This window comes from Rhinoderma darwinii, chromosome 7, assembly GCF_050947455.1.
Source record: "Rhinoderma darwinii isolate aRhiDar2 chromosome 7, aRhiDar2.hap1, whole genome shotgun sequence".
In the NCBI taxonomy this organism is placed as follows: domain Eukaryota; kingdom Metazoa; phylum Chordata; class Amphibia; order Anura; family Rhinodermatidae; genus Rhinoderma; species Rhinoderma darwinii.
The window spans coordinates 116,444,220-116,462,032 of record NC_134693.1 but is presented as its reverse complement, the minus strand read 5'-3'; the positions used below and the strand labels follow the sequence as shown (position 1 = coordinate 116,462,032).

General features: G+C 40.3%; 1 protein-coding gene across 4 annotated transcripts in view; it reads left to right on the top strand.

Annotated features, from left to right (window-relative positions):
- SUSD3 (sushi domain containing 3) overlaps window positions 1-17,813 on the top strand; it is a 58,889-nt gene that overhangs the window by 24,225 nt on the left and 16,851 nt on the right. For all 4 annotated transcript variants that reach the window (XM_075833879.1, XM_075833878.1, XM_075833881.1 and 1 more), the window contains exons 2-3: window positions 9,474-9,662; window positions 13,982-14,129. In XM_075833879.1, coding sequence (XP_075689994.1) covers window positions 9,474-9,662; window positions 13,982-14,129 — 337 coding nt within the window. The remainder of the gene's footprint in view (window positions 1-9,473; window positions 9,663-13,981; window positions 14,130-17,813) is intronic.

Below are 17,813 nucleotides of genomic sequence, written 5' to 3'. Positions count from 1 at the left end.
GATGTGGCCCTATGGCGGATGGCCCTTCCTGTGCTGCAGCAACAGGATTCTCAGTATGGCGGAAAAACTCGACGTCCACCATCTCCTCATCCAAAGCCCTGGAATCCGAGATATGTAAGTCCAGAGTCGCTGGTTGATGCACACCAGGAGTGCGTGCAAATCGTTCCAGCCTGGCAGCTACTGTGATTACAGGCTCCAACGGTAGCTTAGTGAGTTCGGGCTCCTCGTCATCGGCGCCATTTTTGGGTGTCCTGCTCGGCGGCCCTTTGAGAACCTTGCTTTGTTTCTGGTCATTCCTGAACTCTCTGGGTTCAACCGGTGCAGCAGGAGACAGGTAGAAATAGCGTGCTGGCTCAAGTGAGTGAAAGTTTCCAGATAAATCTCGGGATTTTGGGCAGGAGCTCTAAAACGTGTGCCCATCTACATGCTCTTCCAGGCCACGCCCCCACTTTTAAGTAACTTTAAGTTAGGTAGAATATGTTAACATGTATATAAAAATGTTAAGTTATCTGACTGTGGTCAGGTTGGCGTCGGTTGTTTGTTAGTGTTGCAACATTGCGGCGGGGTGAGGTAATCCTGTTGTTAGGGTCATCAAGCAAGGTCCTCATGACTGGGACTAAAGTGATGTAGGATGCTTCGGTGCTGTTGTTAAACCAGAGCGTCGTGGAGTTTATGTGGTCTATATAATGAAGTAATTTACTGTCTCCTGGGTTGGTTGTTAAGTGGTGCAGGTTTGTGCGACCATGCTTGTTCAAGTCAGGAACAAGCTACATATAGCCGACTCCAACGTATCACTGTTGAGCATTGAGGAGGGAAACTGGAAGAGTTCGAAGGGACGTCCATCTCCAGCATATTGCTGTTGAGAGGAGAGAGAGAATCTGCCGCCACTCAACTGAGCCAACCCAGGCCAACCACTAAGTTTGAGTGTAACAAAAGATTTTTTATGTAAAACGGCCAAAAATCAAACTCTTTGTGAGTCAAGTTTTTGTTGCTGGTTACTCCCTGGTTAATTACCCTTTTTTCTGCACCGTTTCTCTGAGGGGGAGTAACCATTCAACCCCTCGCCTTCCCCACACCTGACTCTGAATTTACAAGTGCATGAGGTCAGTGCGAGTAGCACCCCGAGACATATCTTGTTCCACCTGGGAAACACACCTCAGGTTAGGAACCTAGGACTAAGATAAAACCGTATTGTCTAGAGATCATGACCAGGGTTGGTTTTGGTGGTGTGGCCAGAATAATAATGGTTCAATAATGAGATCTTTCCTTAAAATTTTGCACCATTAGTGGAAATATCTGAGTCTCTAGTAGCAGAAAACCATAAGGTGTGGCTACTCATTAACATGATTTGTTGAATGTCACCTTAAAGAGGCTCTGTCACCAGATTTTGCAACCCCTATCTGCTATTGCAGCAGATCGGCGCTGCAATGTAGATTACAGTAACGTTTTTATTTTTAAAAAACGAGCATTTTTGGCCAAGTTATGACCATTTTTGTAGTTATGCAAATGAGGCTTGCAAAAGTCCAAGTGGGTGTGTTTAAAAGTAAAAGTCCAAGTGGGCGTGTATTATGTGCGTACATCGGGGCGTGTTTACTACTTTTACTAGCTGGGCGTTGTGTATAGAAGTATCATCCACTTCTCTTCAGAACGCCCAGCTTCTGGCAGTGCAGATCTGTGACGTCACTCACAGGTCCTGCATCGTGTCGGCCACATCAGCACCAGAGCCTACAGTTGATTCTGCAGCAGCATCGGCGTTTGCAGGTAAGTCGATGTAGCTACTTACCTGCAAACGCTGATGCTGCTGCAGATTCAACTGTAGCCTCTGGTGCCGACACGATGCAGGACCTGTGAGTGACGTCACAGATCTGCACTGCCAGAAGCTGGGCGTTCTGAAGAGAAGTGGATGATACTTCTCTTCAGAGCGCCCAGCTAGTAAAAGTATTAAAAACGCCCCGATGTACGCACATAATACACGCCCACTTGGACTTTTACTTTTAAACACACCCACTTGGACTTTTGCAAGCCTCATTTGCATAACTACAAAAATGGTCATAACTTGGCCAAAAATGCTTGTTTTTTAAAAATAAAAACGTTACTGTACTCTACATTGCAGCGCCGATCTGCTGCAATAGCAGATAGGGGTTGCAAAATCTGGTGACAGAGCCTCTTTAAAGTACCTCTTCATCCGTAGACCATACTCTACTAATAGAAGATATGAGGGTACCCATGAGCTAATTTTTTACTTCTTCTATTCGGGAATTTTCCTTGAGTTGCATTTCTTGACAACCACCTTTGAGTTGCATATTCTGTTATTCCATCTCATAATAAATATATTATACTGAAATACCTGATTGCAGCTCAGGGGATACTCAGAACTCTAGAAGCCGAAATCATTCAGTGATTAATCTTTCAACAGGTTGCTAGGAGCAACAAATGTTATTATTTCTACAATGCTGGTTACCATAGAAACCTGTAATTTTAATGTAGTCAAATAATTGAAACGCTAGTTGGGTAAAATAGAACCTTTCACACATATGAGATGATGGAAATTCAGAAAGCGATGAATCCACACATGCAAGAACAGCAGAGAGTCGTAATTGTGACTCACCTGTGGTTATTCACGGATAGCCTTTTTTTTTTTTCAGGTTCATGAATTATACATAAATGTTCAGCCTGGTTGCACTGTATACGCTGGTACTCGTCTGACTTCAAGGCTGTTGTACAAAATTATACGTAAGTCAGGTTATCATTTAAGTGGATTACTCCGAGAAAATGATTTGAATTTTTTCTGCTTAGGCAAACATCTGCTACATGAAGACGTTTTGGGGAGTGTGGGAGGCAGGTGAAGGAACAGACACCAGGTTATAAACAGCTGTTCATCTGCCTTTTGCTCCAGGAGACTCAGGAAAAATAAGACAGAGCTTTAAAGGCCAATAGATCCCATATGCTGTGTGATTCACACATTTTGGACCACAAAAATTGGGAATGTTAAAATAAAATGGGCCAGTGGTGGTCTAATGATTTGTCCGCAACATTCTGGATTTCCCGTTTCACAATATGATTTTAATTTATATATTTCTTTTCATACAGATTAGATATATATTCCATGTTTCTATTTTTACAGCAGGAAACTGTACTTTGGCTCCACACTGATGGATTCCTTCATTTTCTTTGAGTAACATCACTGCAATTTAGATATCAACTGAATAAGTGAGGACAAACAAGAATTAAAAGCAAAATGCTTGTGTAATTATATATGTACTTTTTTGAATATATGATGTATCTTCATTCACTGTTGTGTTCATTACATTTTCATTGTCTTTTTTATTTTGCACCTATTTTATATATTTTTACACACATTCACATCCATATACCGTATTTTTGGGACTATAAGACGCAGTTTTTAGCAAGAATAAATCTTGCTAAAAAGTCCCTGCGTCTTATAGTTGGCAGTCAAGGGACCCCTGACCGCTTCTTACTTAACGACTTCCCGACCCGTAATGTGCCGGTACATCATGGGGAGGGGATGATGTTTGGAGCGGAGCGGGCATTTATAGGGGTCTTCCCACGAAGGACATTTAAATAGGACCCGCACTGATCTCTAGAATGGGGCCTCCTAAACCCCGTTCTATGTTACCCGGCTCCGCTGTCTCCCGGCCACTTTCTGGTTACATGATCGAGTTACAGAAACAGCCGAGTATTCGCTGAGCTACACTGTTTCCGTAACTCCCATAGAACTGCCATTCACTACTATGGGAGTTACGGAAACAGCGTAGCTCAGCGAGTTACGCTGTTTCCGTAACACATCCATGTATTGCAGTGTATTGTAACAGCGATCTAATGATCGCTGGTTCAAGTCCCCTAGGGGAACTAATAAAATGTTAAATTTTAAGATACATTTTCAGGAGTGTAAAAAAAAAAAAAAAGTAAAAAAAAAAACCCTTTTCCCATATTTTTTCCCAAGCACAATGTAAAAATAAAAAAATTGGTATCGCTTTGTCCGTAAAAGTCAGAAACTATTACAATATAGCATTATTTGACTCTGGATCGTTGTTTATCGTCACCATAGCGCTAAAAAGAATTCAATAAAAAGTGATAAAAAAATGGTATGTACCAAAAAAATGGTGCTAATAAAAACGACAGCTCGTCCCGCAAAAAATAAGCCCACACACCACTCAAACGATCAAAAAAATAAAAGTTATGGCTCTCAGAATGTGGTGAAACCAAACAAGTAATTTTTTTTAACCAATAGTTTTTTCTTAGTAAAAGTAGTAAAATATGAATTATTTTCCTATTTTATGTTGTCTAAAGCCTGGGTGCGTCTTATAGTCCGAAAAATACGGTACATGTATTTTTTGTCAATTTAATATGTACTATACATTATTATATTTTATATTTATGTACGTACATTTTTCCATTGTGCACCATTTATTATGACCATTTTGCACACATTTTTGTTATCCCCCCTTTTTTTCACATTAATTATATTTACATGCTCAAGATATTGGTCTGAGTGATTCTATATCGATACCATGAGTTTTCTCAGGGTGAATGTATACTTCTAGTATCATCTCTTCACTTTTTATATATTGTTGTTTTCACATCTAATATACATGCACAAGGTTATAATCATTATATGTGTAATGCCATTAACTATTCTGCCATACTTCTTGTTATGACATCCTGGCAGGAGCTCTTTGATGTGGCCCCTTAGTTTGGGATGTGTTGAATATGCATATTTTTGACTTTTGCTTTGTCCCACACGGTTTACTTACTGTGTCGCTTCTTCATTGGTGGCTGACGACCAGCCTCCAGTCCCTCGCCCATGACGCGCCGGGCTCTGGACTTACGTGACCGTGTCAGCTGACGCGCTCACGTGTTTCCGACCACTCGTGGTCGACGTTTCCGGAGGGCGCTCTCCCTGTCTACCAGCATGACACAACCTGCAGACGAGCAGTAAGTATTTTAAGTCTAAGTGGTACTCCTCACCTGGATATTTGTTCTCTCTGATTGGTCAGTGTTCATTCAAATATGGTGTGTTTAGTATTCAGCGCCGCCCCCAGACGAAGGTATTAGCGCCGAAACGCGCGGACGTTTGCTGTGCATGGTCTCCAACACTTATCATGGGTATGTGTTATCTTTGATAGTGACTACTATCACTTTTTGCTACCAATGTTACCTCCATGTTTATGTTGACCTGGCATATGTTATTAACCATTACTGCATTTGTTGTACGCATTTAATAATTACTGCATTTACACTTATTCACTGCATTGGTCTATATACACTTATATGGAGCTTATCTTGCGACACATTTTATTATCTGTCCATACATTGAAGCTACACAGCATATTGTCTTTCTTATCCTGTTGGTTGTTGGATTTTTTATCCTATGCATTTTTGTTTTTATTATGTAACTCAATAATGATTTTTTTCTACTTTTTCATAAATTTTTGGTTTTCATGGCATCTTTCCTTTATAGGTTTAGATTATGCATTTATGATTCTATTGGGATTGTACCCCAGGATCAGCTCGCATATATTATATATATTTATTTTGGTATTTCATGTTCAGGGTTTCTTTGATCCATGCTGTAATTTTGGTTTGTTTACTAATTCTGCATTTCCAGTTTCACATCCCACGATCTGGAGAACGGGCTTACTTTGCCATTCCTGGGAGCCCCATAGAAATGGAGTGCTAGTGCGCATTCTCGACCACCGCTCCATTCATTTCTACAGGGCTGCTAAGCGCGATCTTTGGCAGCCCCATAGAAATGAATGGAGCAGTGGCCGAGCATGCGCACTACCGATCTATTCCTATGGGGCTCCCAGGAACGGCAAGGTAAGCCAATTCTCGTGCTAAGTAGGGGTCACCAATCAGATATTTATCACCTATCCTGAGGATAGGTGATAAATAAGGATTATGGGAAAACCCATTTAACATCATATTCTGATGTCAGAACCTGTAGATTATACAGCGATGAATGGCACCACATAAACACTACTTATCTCTTTACGCAGAAGGAGTGTGTCGTAGATCGCTTCCTTCTCCTGTGCCAGTCACTGATTGATGCTTAGGGCTCCCTCTCTATTTAAAAAAGAGGTTCTTCAGCAGTTTGCATATTACAGTTACAATATGTTCCCCATCTGCACAGAAGAGACGAGTATGTTTTATATCAGACAATCAATGGTGGAGAAGAATCATTGCCTCATACTTCAAAAGAGGTTGTGCATCAGTTGAGGTCTGTATTATAAGGAATAATATGCCACCTACTATAAATTATAAGAATATTTGGAGTCATCTTTGAGCATCGTGACCTGTATAAATGCACTCGACCTGTGGCTTTGTGCCACGGAACTCCTTGGTGCTGTTAATATTCTAATCTTTTACAGTAACTGGTACAAGGCAGGTTGTATATAAAATATGGCCCTCGGCACAAGCAAATTTTTTACCCCCCTCTAAAATCAGCCCTGCTCATATATATTTGTTAGTTATTGCATATTTCTCGTGCCCTTCATTTCTGCTTTTAAGTGAAGGTGCATGTTTTGTTTTTTTTACTAAACATGGAGTAAATCCATCCAAATATGTAGCATAAGGTCATTCATAGTATGTCTTGTAGAGACGTTATCTTAGAGACATCTGTGCTTTGAGCGCTCCTCTCCGGTTTTTGAGCATGCATTGAATTCTTGAAATTACATGTGAGTTTGTTTTACTTTTCTAGAAAACTTTTACAAGTGGTGGATACATTACTGTTATATGAGGGTGTAAGTACACTATATGGCAAAAAGTATGTGGACACCCCCACCTAATTATTCAGGTTAAGGCCCCATTCACACGAACGTGAATAACGTCCGTGTGCTGCGCATGGAAATCACGTGCAGCACACGGACCCATTGATTTCAATGTGGCCGTTCACACATGCATGAGCTTTCACGCAGTGAGAGTCCGCTGCGTGAAACTCACTGCATGTCCTATATAGGTGCGTTTTCACGCACCTTTGCACCCATTGAAGTCTATGGGCTATGTGATTTGCGCATCAATTCAATTGAAAATAAAAAAAATATGTGCTTTGCCAGTGCGTGAATAACGCATGCCACCCGCAAAGCACACTGATGCATAATGCAACACACACACAGACCAGATTCACGCACATTTTTCACACGCGTGAATGTGATACACTCGTGTGAATGAGGCCTTATGTGTTTCAGCCACACAATTTGCAAACAAATACAGAAAATAAAGCACATCGCCATGCAATCTCCATAGACAAACATTGCTAGTAGTATGGGTTGTACTGACATGCTCAGTGACTTTAGACGTGGCACTGGCAAAGGCGGCAACCTCAGTCCGTCGAATTTGTTATCTGCTAGCTCTACCCCGGTCAACTGTAAGTGTTTTTATTGTGAAGTGAAGAAAACCAAGCGTACGATAGCTCAGCCATGAAGCAATAGATAACGCAAACTCATAGAGCAGGGCCACCAAAATTGAAAACTGGGCATTAACATTTTCCTTGCCAGAGGGTGTATACCAAACAGTTTCACAATGTCAGCACTGATTGGACAGTATCAGTCTGTGTAGGGGGCAAGGGGAATGGTAACAGCCAGTTGTTAATTTAATCATATATTTCCAGGATGGATAACAGAGGAATTGCACAATGCATTTCTAAGAAAATATTCTCTAGAATTGTTAATTCATGTTGAATGCAAGTATTTAGAAAAAAATATGTCAGAGTTTCCCTTTTGTTTCTGTATCCTCCAACAATGCAATGCAGCACTCCCTACTCCCAACAGGAATTATAACACTGTTCATGCTAAGCTTCTGCATGTAAAATTAATGCTACAATGTAGAGTTATATGCCATTCATGAGCTGTGGAAAGCTGGGTGACAACACCTATGGGCACTGTAAAGGCTGTTAGACCAGAATCACACACACAGTTTTGATGCAGTTTTTTGTGCTACAGCTAGGAATGGATCAAAAAAGAAGGAAACATATAATGGAAAGACTAAGGCTACATGCACACGTTAAATTTTGCTGCGGAAAATACGCAGAAAACTGCAAGAAATTTGCAGGAAAAAAACCGCACCTGAAGGTGTGGTTTTTGATGCGTTTTTCAGTGCAGTTTTTAAGTTTTGCTGTGTAAATCGCTGTTTTTTCATGCTGCGGGTTTTGCTGCGTACTTCTGTAGTACTACAGGGATAGAATTCGAAAGCGAAATTGTGGGATAAATTCACATGCCGCGATTTTTCTGCGGGTCAGTTTACGTCCTGGAAAATACCGCAGCGTGGACATGAGATTACCTGGAATATCATTGTCTATGCTGGTGCTGTATTACACTGCGGTTTTGCCATACGCAAATACGCGCGGCAAATCCTACATAATACACATTATGGGCTTTGGCCCTAATACTTCTCTTCTCTTTTGTATCCACTCCTGTGTTTGGCTAAAAAAAAACTGCATTAAAAACTGAAACACGAAAACGCCAAGTGTCATTCCAGCCTTAGGCCAGCATCACACACGCTGTTCTGTTACGGTTTTTGCTGCAGTTTTTGATGCATCAGTCTTTTCTTAGTACATTTCCTTCTTTTTAGAGTCACTTCTGGCTTTGACTCAAAAGACTGAGTCAAAAACTGCACCAAATCAGTTAAATGCAATATTGTGTACAAATTTAATGTAGCTCAAATGATATAAACAAAGGAAGGCAACATTTCAGAGCTGACAGGTCCTTTATCAAATGATGGGGATGATACAGCAGGACAAACTGTCGCCGATGGAGCTTCATCGACAACCGTGTATCCCGCATCATCCCCATCGTTTGATAAAGGACCGGTTATTGATATATAATTAAAGCTACAATAAATTTGCACAAGTTGTGTGCTGCGTGCTGTCCTACTTTCTGTATTCTGGAATACACTCTGGGCCCGTGACAGTGGGACCCACCAGAAAATGCACCAGAAAACATACAAACCATACAAGAGAATGCTGCTTCACACTGCCTACGAAAAACTGCATCAAAACTGTGTGTGATTCTGGCCTAAAAGTGGTATTTCAGCCATTAGTATTTCCAGTGGCATTGAATCATATTGGTAGAGGTTCCAGAGGTCATCGCAACAAATAAATCCAAGTGCATGAACTGTTATTATATTAAGCAAAAAATAATTTGCTGAACATTCATCTCTTGGGTCCTATAAACTCCGTATTTTTTTGAAACCTCCTGCTTTCACATACAAGGAAGCACAGTAACAATGTGGTAAAGATACAGACATGCAGGTCACGATGTACAGCGCGTTTTTCCATCAAGAAAAATGGCCAGGAACATTTTAGATGGCTTTATAGAAACTTTCCGCTTAGTGTAGCATGAAACTACAGTACTTAGAGATGACCTTGTATTTATGGTCTACACGCTCAGCCTCCTGTTTATTGATTATCTGAAATCCTAGCAATCATTGCAGCTTTTCTCTGTGCTTGTTTGTAGGTCAGTGTAAAAAGATTGTGCCGCCGGAGTCTGGCTCGTTCCACATTGTGCACGGAAATGGCTCTTCAGTTGGGACAGTTATTATGTTTCAGTGCTCCTCTTCATATCAGTTGGTTGGAGAAGGCTTAACGACCTGTGTCTGGAAAGGAAACAGCACCTTGTGGACAGCCGGGGCTCCTTCTTGCAAACGTAAGGGATTTTTTGTTTGGTTTCCTTTTCCTGTTTGTTTAATCAAAGTAATTTTTTGGTTGTTTTTACATTAACAGACCTAACGCTGATAACACAATTTAAAATCCAGCTTTAAATATCATATATATAATAATGTTGTACCGTTATGTGTATACAGCTCGACTGCAGGGTGTGTATTCTATAGCATGTAATCCTGCATGCGTGTGTGTCTTCACATCGGCGTTTGGTTTCCGTTGATGGGTTCTGTCAGACCTTTCTGTCGGAGGAACCCATCAAAGGAAAGGCAAACTTAAACTATAGCTTCCGCTTGCATTACCATCGATTTCAATGGTTTCCGTTTGTCTCCGATCCGTAAGGCTTCCGTTTTTTTGACGGAATCAATAGCGTAGTCGACTGTGCTATTGTTTCCGCACTTTTTCAAGACCTTGTCCTCTTTTACAAGTTGCTGACGTAATAGATCTCTAGAAGGGATACCGAAAAGACCAGATAATCAACCCTTCAACAAAAATGCACGTAACACTAGAGTCCGTATTACCAGATAGCGCCGTAGTAACATGGCATACAGGCATAAAGATCCCACTCGTCCCAAATGTCATTTTCTCTATTATACTACACTGAAAACAGTAAATGTCTAAATATATATCAGGAGGTCCTCTAGACAGAGCTTTAACCAAATATGAGATGTGTCTAGCGCAGACAAACCCCCTAAAAAATAAATCTTTTATAGCATATACCAATTAATATTGTGCAGAAAAACACCATTGAAAAGATTCTATAAAGCTCTTTCGGAAAGAGACATAAAACTGACTCCCTCAAATTATGACAAAAAAGAAAATATATACAGTAGGAACTCACATAAACCCTCTCATTTTTTGAGAGTACAAGAAAGTTAATTTACAATTCTCTCAAACTGGTTCACAACACCTATCAAAACACATAAATGGTACCCATCAACCCCAAATGTTTGCTGGAGGTGTAACCAAGAAACAGGAACCTACATATATGGTGACTGTGCTCTAAATTCAGACAATTCTGAGATCCAGTCATAGCCCTCATCATATAGATCTGCAAATTATCAGGCCGTCTCCCCTTATCAACAATATTTCTAAACCTTCCTGCGCAATCATTACCCAAGAAAGCTAATGTATTATTATTATTATACAATCTAGCGGGGGCAAAACGACTATTTCCTCTGCACTATCAATAAACAAACATCATTTCTGTATCCCCACGAGATAAACTAGGTAGACCAGCAATATCGAGCCGCTCTTATACAATATTTCAAAGTATCGGGAATACATGGAAGGCTTGGTGTACCTCCCCTCTATTTACAACATTGGCCTCCAACACATTACATTAGAGTATTGCTAATTAAATCCTAATTTACATATACATAGACCTGAAGATGCTGCTCAAGATCTATTACCCCAACCTCCCCCCTACTCCCAATTACCTTGACTCTAAAATCTCCCTACTTTAGCTACTTGTTTTTTAAGTTTATAATCTAGATCATATATCCATATAAACGTAAAAATATTACAATTAGATTCATTTTCTTAAATCGCTTTAACAATATTAAAACATAGCTTGGGATTCAACACTGCGTCCTATGTTTTTCACACCCTCTCTTTCATTCAAATGTATATACTTTGGTGTTTTATATGTACTAAATGTACAGTAATGTCTGGAAATATCTTATTTCTTTATGCACTCAATAACTAAAATAATTTTTACAAGACAAAGGGGCACAACTGCACAAACCCTTTAAATGGGTTGTGTCACCAAAGATATTCATGGCAAATCCACAGGATATGCCATAAATGTCTAAGACCCGCACCTATCTCCTGTACAGCAAGCTGCGGAAACAGCGTAGCTCACTGTGCTACGCTGTTAGCATAACTCCCAGAAACAGTATAGCTCACGTCCCGTCCTGCTGTGCACCACCTGGATGCAGCGGCTAGCATCCGACTCACCAGGCGGGACAGGGTTTGATGACCCCGTCGGAAGATAGGTGCGAATCTCAGAGGTCCCATTTATTGCATAGTCTGTGCATATGCCATGAATGTCTGTGGTGACACAACCCTTTTAATGTATGTGTAGAGAAAACCCCTTTAAATAAACATGTTGTTGTTTATGGAGCAGTTTATAAAGACATAAGGTTAATAAAGGAAAGATGTTTATTCTATAGCGCTGACTCAACGGTTCTCTCCCCATCTGTCACTGCTGACTGTAGTACACGACGCAGGAAGGTTAAATGTAGATCAGTGAAACATTTGGGAATCATAAAAATTACAACAACATAGTAATACCGAAAATATGAGAAAATACTATACAAAATTGTCCATAAGAAACCTGTCACTTTGATAGGGATAATTATCACGTATACATGGTACAGCATTAGCATGCACATGGACAATTAAACATAGACTTTAACAGCATATGTGTGGTCACTGGCTGCATGGTTCTTGGTATAGATATAAATTCTTGCTCATCCAACATCCAATAGAAATATTTCCAATGGGGGATTAGGAGGAAATCTTTGACCACCATTTTCAGTAGTATCGGACTGGACATCCTTGTGCCCAACAGATAAAGTTACCCTAAGCGTCCATCCATATAGAACATCTGTACATCCACTTTAAATCTAATTGTAATCTTTGTTATGGTTGTACGCACAGGACAATGAGGGTTTAATACGTTATTTGTGGATCTATATAAATAGACTCTAGTGGGTAGGGATTAGCTCTAAAGTCAGCTCCAAATCAGGTTGTCTTCCGTAGGACCTTTGGGGCCCTGTTGCATAAACTGTCCATTGTTGTGTTAGATCCTAGGCCCACAGGATCCTCAGGTACTCCAGTGGGTCTCTCTGACCCTGATTTTCAGGGTCCAAATGCTTTTCAAGCACCACAGCAGTGATAAATAAGGGTGAGGGGGAACAGCGCTGAAGTTCACATCAACCTTCACCTCCTTAAAGGAAAGGTAAGGACGATGAACCAGCTCAAGTAGGGAGGCCCTGTCTTATTTTTTTTGCTATGTAGCATTAGTACATTTTGACTGGTCCATAGTGTTTATGCCTTTTTCCCTAAAGCTCTGTTTTTAAGATTAACACAGAAGGATATATATACATATTTATATACATACAGCGAGGTAACTTGAAGCTCTTGGGCTCCAATGCTGTAACAGGGCTCCCCAACTACCGTTATAATACTGGTATCTTATTATCGTTGACAGGCACCATGGCCTGACTGTGACTGCTACCTCTGCACCCTCTATAGCTATGCGCCTATATATATTTATATTTTATATATATATATATATATATATATATATATATATATATATATATATATATATATATATATATACATATATATATATATATATATATGTATGTTATAGCTATTCCTAAACATACTTATTGCTATGAATACCAGTAATTGTAATATCATTAAGCAATATATACCGTAATTCATTTCTATGGAATCTTAAAGGGGTTGTCCCATGTAGGACTTTTATGACATATCTGCAGGAAGAAAAAAAATCTGTGGACCATAAACGGCGCTGCTGGTAATAGAAGTAGAAGCAGTTCAAGTGTTTTGAAATACAAAAATAAATAATTTATTGTAAAAGACTACGCGTTTCAACAGCAGCGCCGTTTATGGTCCACCAATTTTTTGCTTCCAGCAAATACTTTACACAGGTAACCACCTCCAGTTACCGGATGGGACCTGGCTGCAGCCGTCTAATGATACATATTTCATTATAAGTCTACAACAGCGTTGTGCCTGTGCTAGCACAACACCAAGAGGTGAGCTCAATTGACTTTCCTCTGTTTTATTCCATTACTTTTGGTGACATATCCACAGGATAGGATATAAGAACGGAGCCCCCCAATCCCTGTTCTAGCTCTTTGTGCTCACGCTGACTCCCGGCCACTTCCTGATTACATGATTAACTCACTGAGCTACGCTGTTTCCGTAACTCCCATAGTAGGGAATGGCAGTTACGGGAGCAGCATAGCATGCGAGCTACGCTGTTTCCGTAACGACTGTTCAGTTCTATGGGTGTTACGGAAACAGCGTAGCTCAGCGAGTTATGCTGTTTCCGTAACTCCCGACCATGTAATCAGTAAGTGGCTGGGAGGCAGCGTGAGCACAAAAAGACACTATGTAGTTTGAATGACATCCAAAATTGGACATAATTGTTTCATGCAGAGACTGATCAACGACTCTGCAATAACACAGGATTTAACCATTGGCGTAATAATTAAATGGCTCTTTCATTTGGTGTACTTATCCATAATTTATCTCACTTTACAGCCTTATCAAAATACGAGACATTTGGATTTAAAGTAGCCGTTATTGCCTCCATCGTGAGCTGCGCCATCATCCTATTGATGTCAATGGCTTTTTTGGTGTGCTGCCTTGTAAACTGTGTGAAGAAGAGTGAGAGGAGGCGATCAGAAAGGTAAGATGGAAAGTTTTGTTTTATTTAGCTTTTTTTTTTTATCACAGTTTTAATTATGCCCAATACTTTAAATGGTAATTTTCAGTGCCATGGAATAAGACCTATCAAAGGGGCCTCCAGAAATGGTACAGTTCCCATTGACCTACTACATTTTCCATTGCTGTCCTTTTTCCTTTTCTCATGTTCAGCAGAGTTCAGAGGAGGCTTCAGACAGTGGCCACTGAAAACAGCCTCTGGTTTGTCATCTGTATTACCAGCCACTCAACGAGCCCATACGGATATAAAGTGCATGCGACAAGGGTAGCAAGATGAGGGCATGTGTGTGAGCAATTGGGTATGGTTATGATCAAAATAAAGTAATGTAACCTCCGGCCTACTTGAAGAAATTACTTTTTAAGGCATGCTGAAAACTGGGAATGTTTAGAGCAAATCTAATGGTATGGGGCAGTGAGTTCCATAAAATGGGTGCAGCACGGGAGAAGACTTTCAGATGAAAGTGAGAGGGCATAATAAAGAAGGATACATTGTATATTGGTAAGTTTATCATTAAACATTACAGAGGAATACCATTTAATTTTTGAAAATTAATATTTATCCCTTTAAGCGAATTTAATCTGATTTATAAGGGTCTCTTTCAGCTCCGTCCTAATTTGGTTGGGTCCTTGCATAACTTGGAAGATCTGCCAAGGTAGCTAAAAGAGAAGTGCATGCTGATTGGCTAGAATTTACATTGGGTTACTTTGGAAAATGAGAGCACTGACCTGATTGGTTGCTACATAAAACTGCTCCACTTTTCCTCTTCACTAATTTTGATGAATCTCCCCCATTATGTTTTATTTTAAGCTCATTTCTGAGCTTTCCGGCCATCTGTTTGTATCATTAGGCAAATGTTTTGTTGCCGGATATGATACCGCTCTCCTGTATATATCCACACAACAGCTTTGTGTGATATCCCAGGAGAGTGGAAACAATTATGGGTAATAAACCAAGAATAAATCTATAAAGAGAAATAAATGTCTCTAATAAAATGTTACAGGGGGCACATCCAGACTAAATCATAATGTAGGAGGCCGTGCCTTCTCTGCTGGATATAAATACAGTTGTAGTAAATGTACAGTTGTATTTGTATGAATCACGTAATAATGAAATAAAGCTGAATATTTGGAGTTTATATATTTCATATAGGAAACGTCTGCACCGGATCCGTTTTTGTGCTGACTCAATAGTTTCTATTATCTCCCTGGTTACCGCTAGTATGGGTACTCTCATTATAAAATAAACCTAACACCATAAATTAACTATTGCTATGGCAATTTCGGGTACTTCGAACATATTGTAAATAGATATATTTTTTCTATTTTGTGTGCTTATATATTTTACATTTCCTGGATGTCAGCACAATTGCCTAAATGTTCTGTAGAGCATTTTCCCCTAAAATCAACACAGCGCCAGTAACTATATGTCCTTTTCTGTCAGGTTTTTATAACTTCTAAAGAAACAATATATTTTTGGAAAGACTGGGGGACAAATAATATGCTAACCATGGCAGGTTCTCATGCATATTTCGTAAAGCCTAGAATGAGAAATTTACCTAAGTATGCAGAGATAGTGGTGTGGAGAAATTATCGCTGTACAACTTGGCAGATTTGCCATTCAGAAGTCTGGGAAAGCTCTGAAAACCCCCTGTGGGAGTTTTATGGTGCTCATGAACATTAAAGCACATGTACAGCTATAATATAATATATAATATATAATATATAATTTGCCTCAATATTTAGTCATAAAACACTATAGGGCCTATAGACATGACTTATTTAGCAAAACTGTCTAACAGTAAAACTGTCCTTGCTGCCCATAGCAACCAATCAGAACTCTGCTTTCATTTCTTAAACAGCTCTGGAAAAATGAAAGCTGAGCTCTGATTGGTTGCTATGGGCAACAGAGACAGTTTTACAGTGATAAATGAGGCCCATGTCTAACAGAAGATCTGGCCTTGTTGTTGATTGCAACCAAATCATGAGGCACCTTTGATTTTGCCGTTTAAGAAATCTAAGCTGACCTCTGGATTGATCTCTATGAAGCTTTAATAAATGACACCCTGAAAATAGTTATTCAAACAAAATAATGCATGTCTTACAGTAAATGCCTGACTGAAATGAATCGCACCTGAGTGTTCCCGCAAACAGGATACACTGTAGAATTTTTGCAACAGAAAATCTGCAGCAAAATCTAAAAAAAAGTTCAAGAAATTCAGATACAAAAATCCGCAGCATGTAATGCGTTTTTGCTGCGCATGCTGCTGTGGAAACGCAGCGGTTTTACCTGCGAATTTAGTGTCAAGCATTGTTGATATCAAAGTATATGTGCATCTGTGCATTTACTGCATTTCTGCTGCATAAAATCTGTACAAACCGCAACAAAACTCATCTGTTGCGGAATTTCTGCTCTCCATTGAAGTTTATGGGCCAAACATGCAGCATCTCCACACAGAAATAGCAGCATAAATTGACAAGCTGCGGTATTGAAAGTTGCACCACAGAACACTTTTCGCACAACACTTCTGCGTTTTTTTTTCCGCATTGTGTGCCTGAGACTGCTACTGTAAATGCAGCAGAATTTCCGCACAGAATTCCATTGCAGAAATTCTGCAGCGTTTACGCTACTTGGGCACCCAGCCTAAGGCCCCATGCACACGACCGTAAAAACGCCCATAATTACAAGCCGTAATTACAGCCCGTAATTACGTGCTCATAGACTTCTATTGGCTACGGGTACCTTCCCGTATGCTTACAGGAAGGTACCCGTGCCGTTGAAAAATATAGAACATGTCCTATTTCAGGCCGTAATTTTGGCACGGGCAGGCCCATAGAAGTGTATGGGGCTCCCGTAATTACGGGTGGCTACGTGTGTGCACCCGTAATTACGGGAGCATTGCTAGGCGACGTAAGGGGATAGTCACTGTCCAGGGTGTTGATCGGCAGTAACTCCTTCAGCAGCCGGGACAGTGACTACCACTGGAGTTAATAGTATTAAAAGTTAACTTACCAAGAACTCTTCTTTTTCTTCTTCCTCCTACAGTCCGGCCTCCCGGGATGACGTTTCATCCCATGTGACCGCTGCAGCCAATCACAGGCTGCAGCGGTCACATGGACTTCCGCGTCATCCAGTGAGGTTGGACTGGATGTCAGAAGAGGGACGCGTCACCAAGACAACGGCCGGGGTACGTATGAACTTTTTTTACTTTTAAACGCTGCGGAAACTCTGCCCGAAAGGGCTGCCACTTCTCTCTATCCTCATAGGGAGAAGGGGCTGCCGATTAGTGCACAGAAAACGGGTCCGTAAATACCGGTGGAATACTGGTGACACCGGACCTGTATTTACGGGCTCTGGTCCGTAAATACTGGTGGAATACAGGTCGAATACGTGTGACCAAGGACCCGTATTTACGCCAGTATTTACGCCAGTATTTACAGACAGGAAAAAATATGTTCGTGTGCATGGGGCCTAAGAGGAATGTGCATTTTTAGTTAACAGAATGCATGTACACTACAGTTCAAAAGCTTAGGGTCACTTAGAAATGTCCTTATTTTTGCAAGAAAAGCACAGTTTTTTTCAATGTAGATAACATTAAATTAATCAGAAATACACTCTATACATTGTTAATGTGCTAAATGACTATTCTAG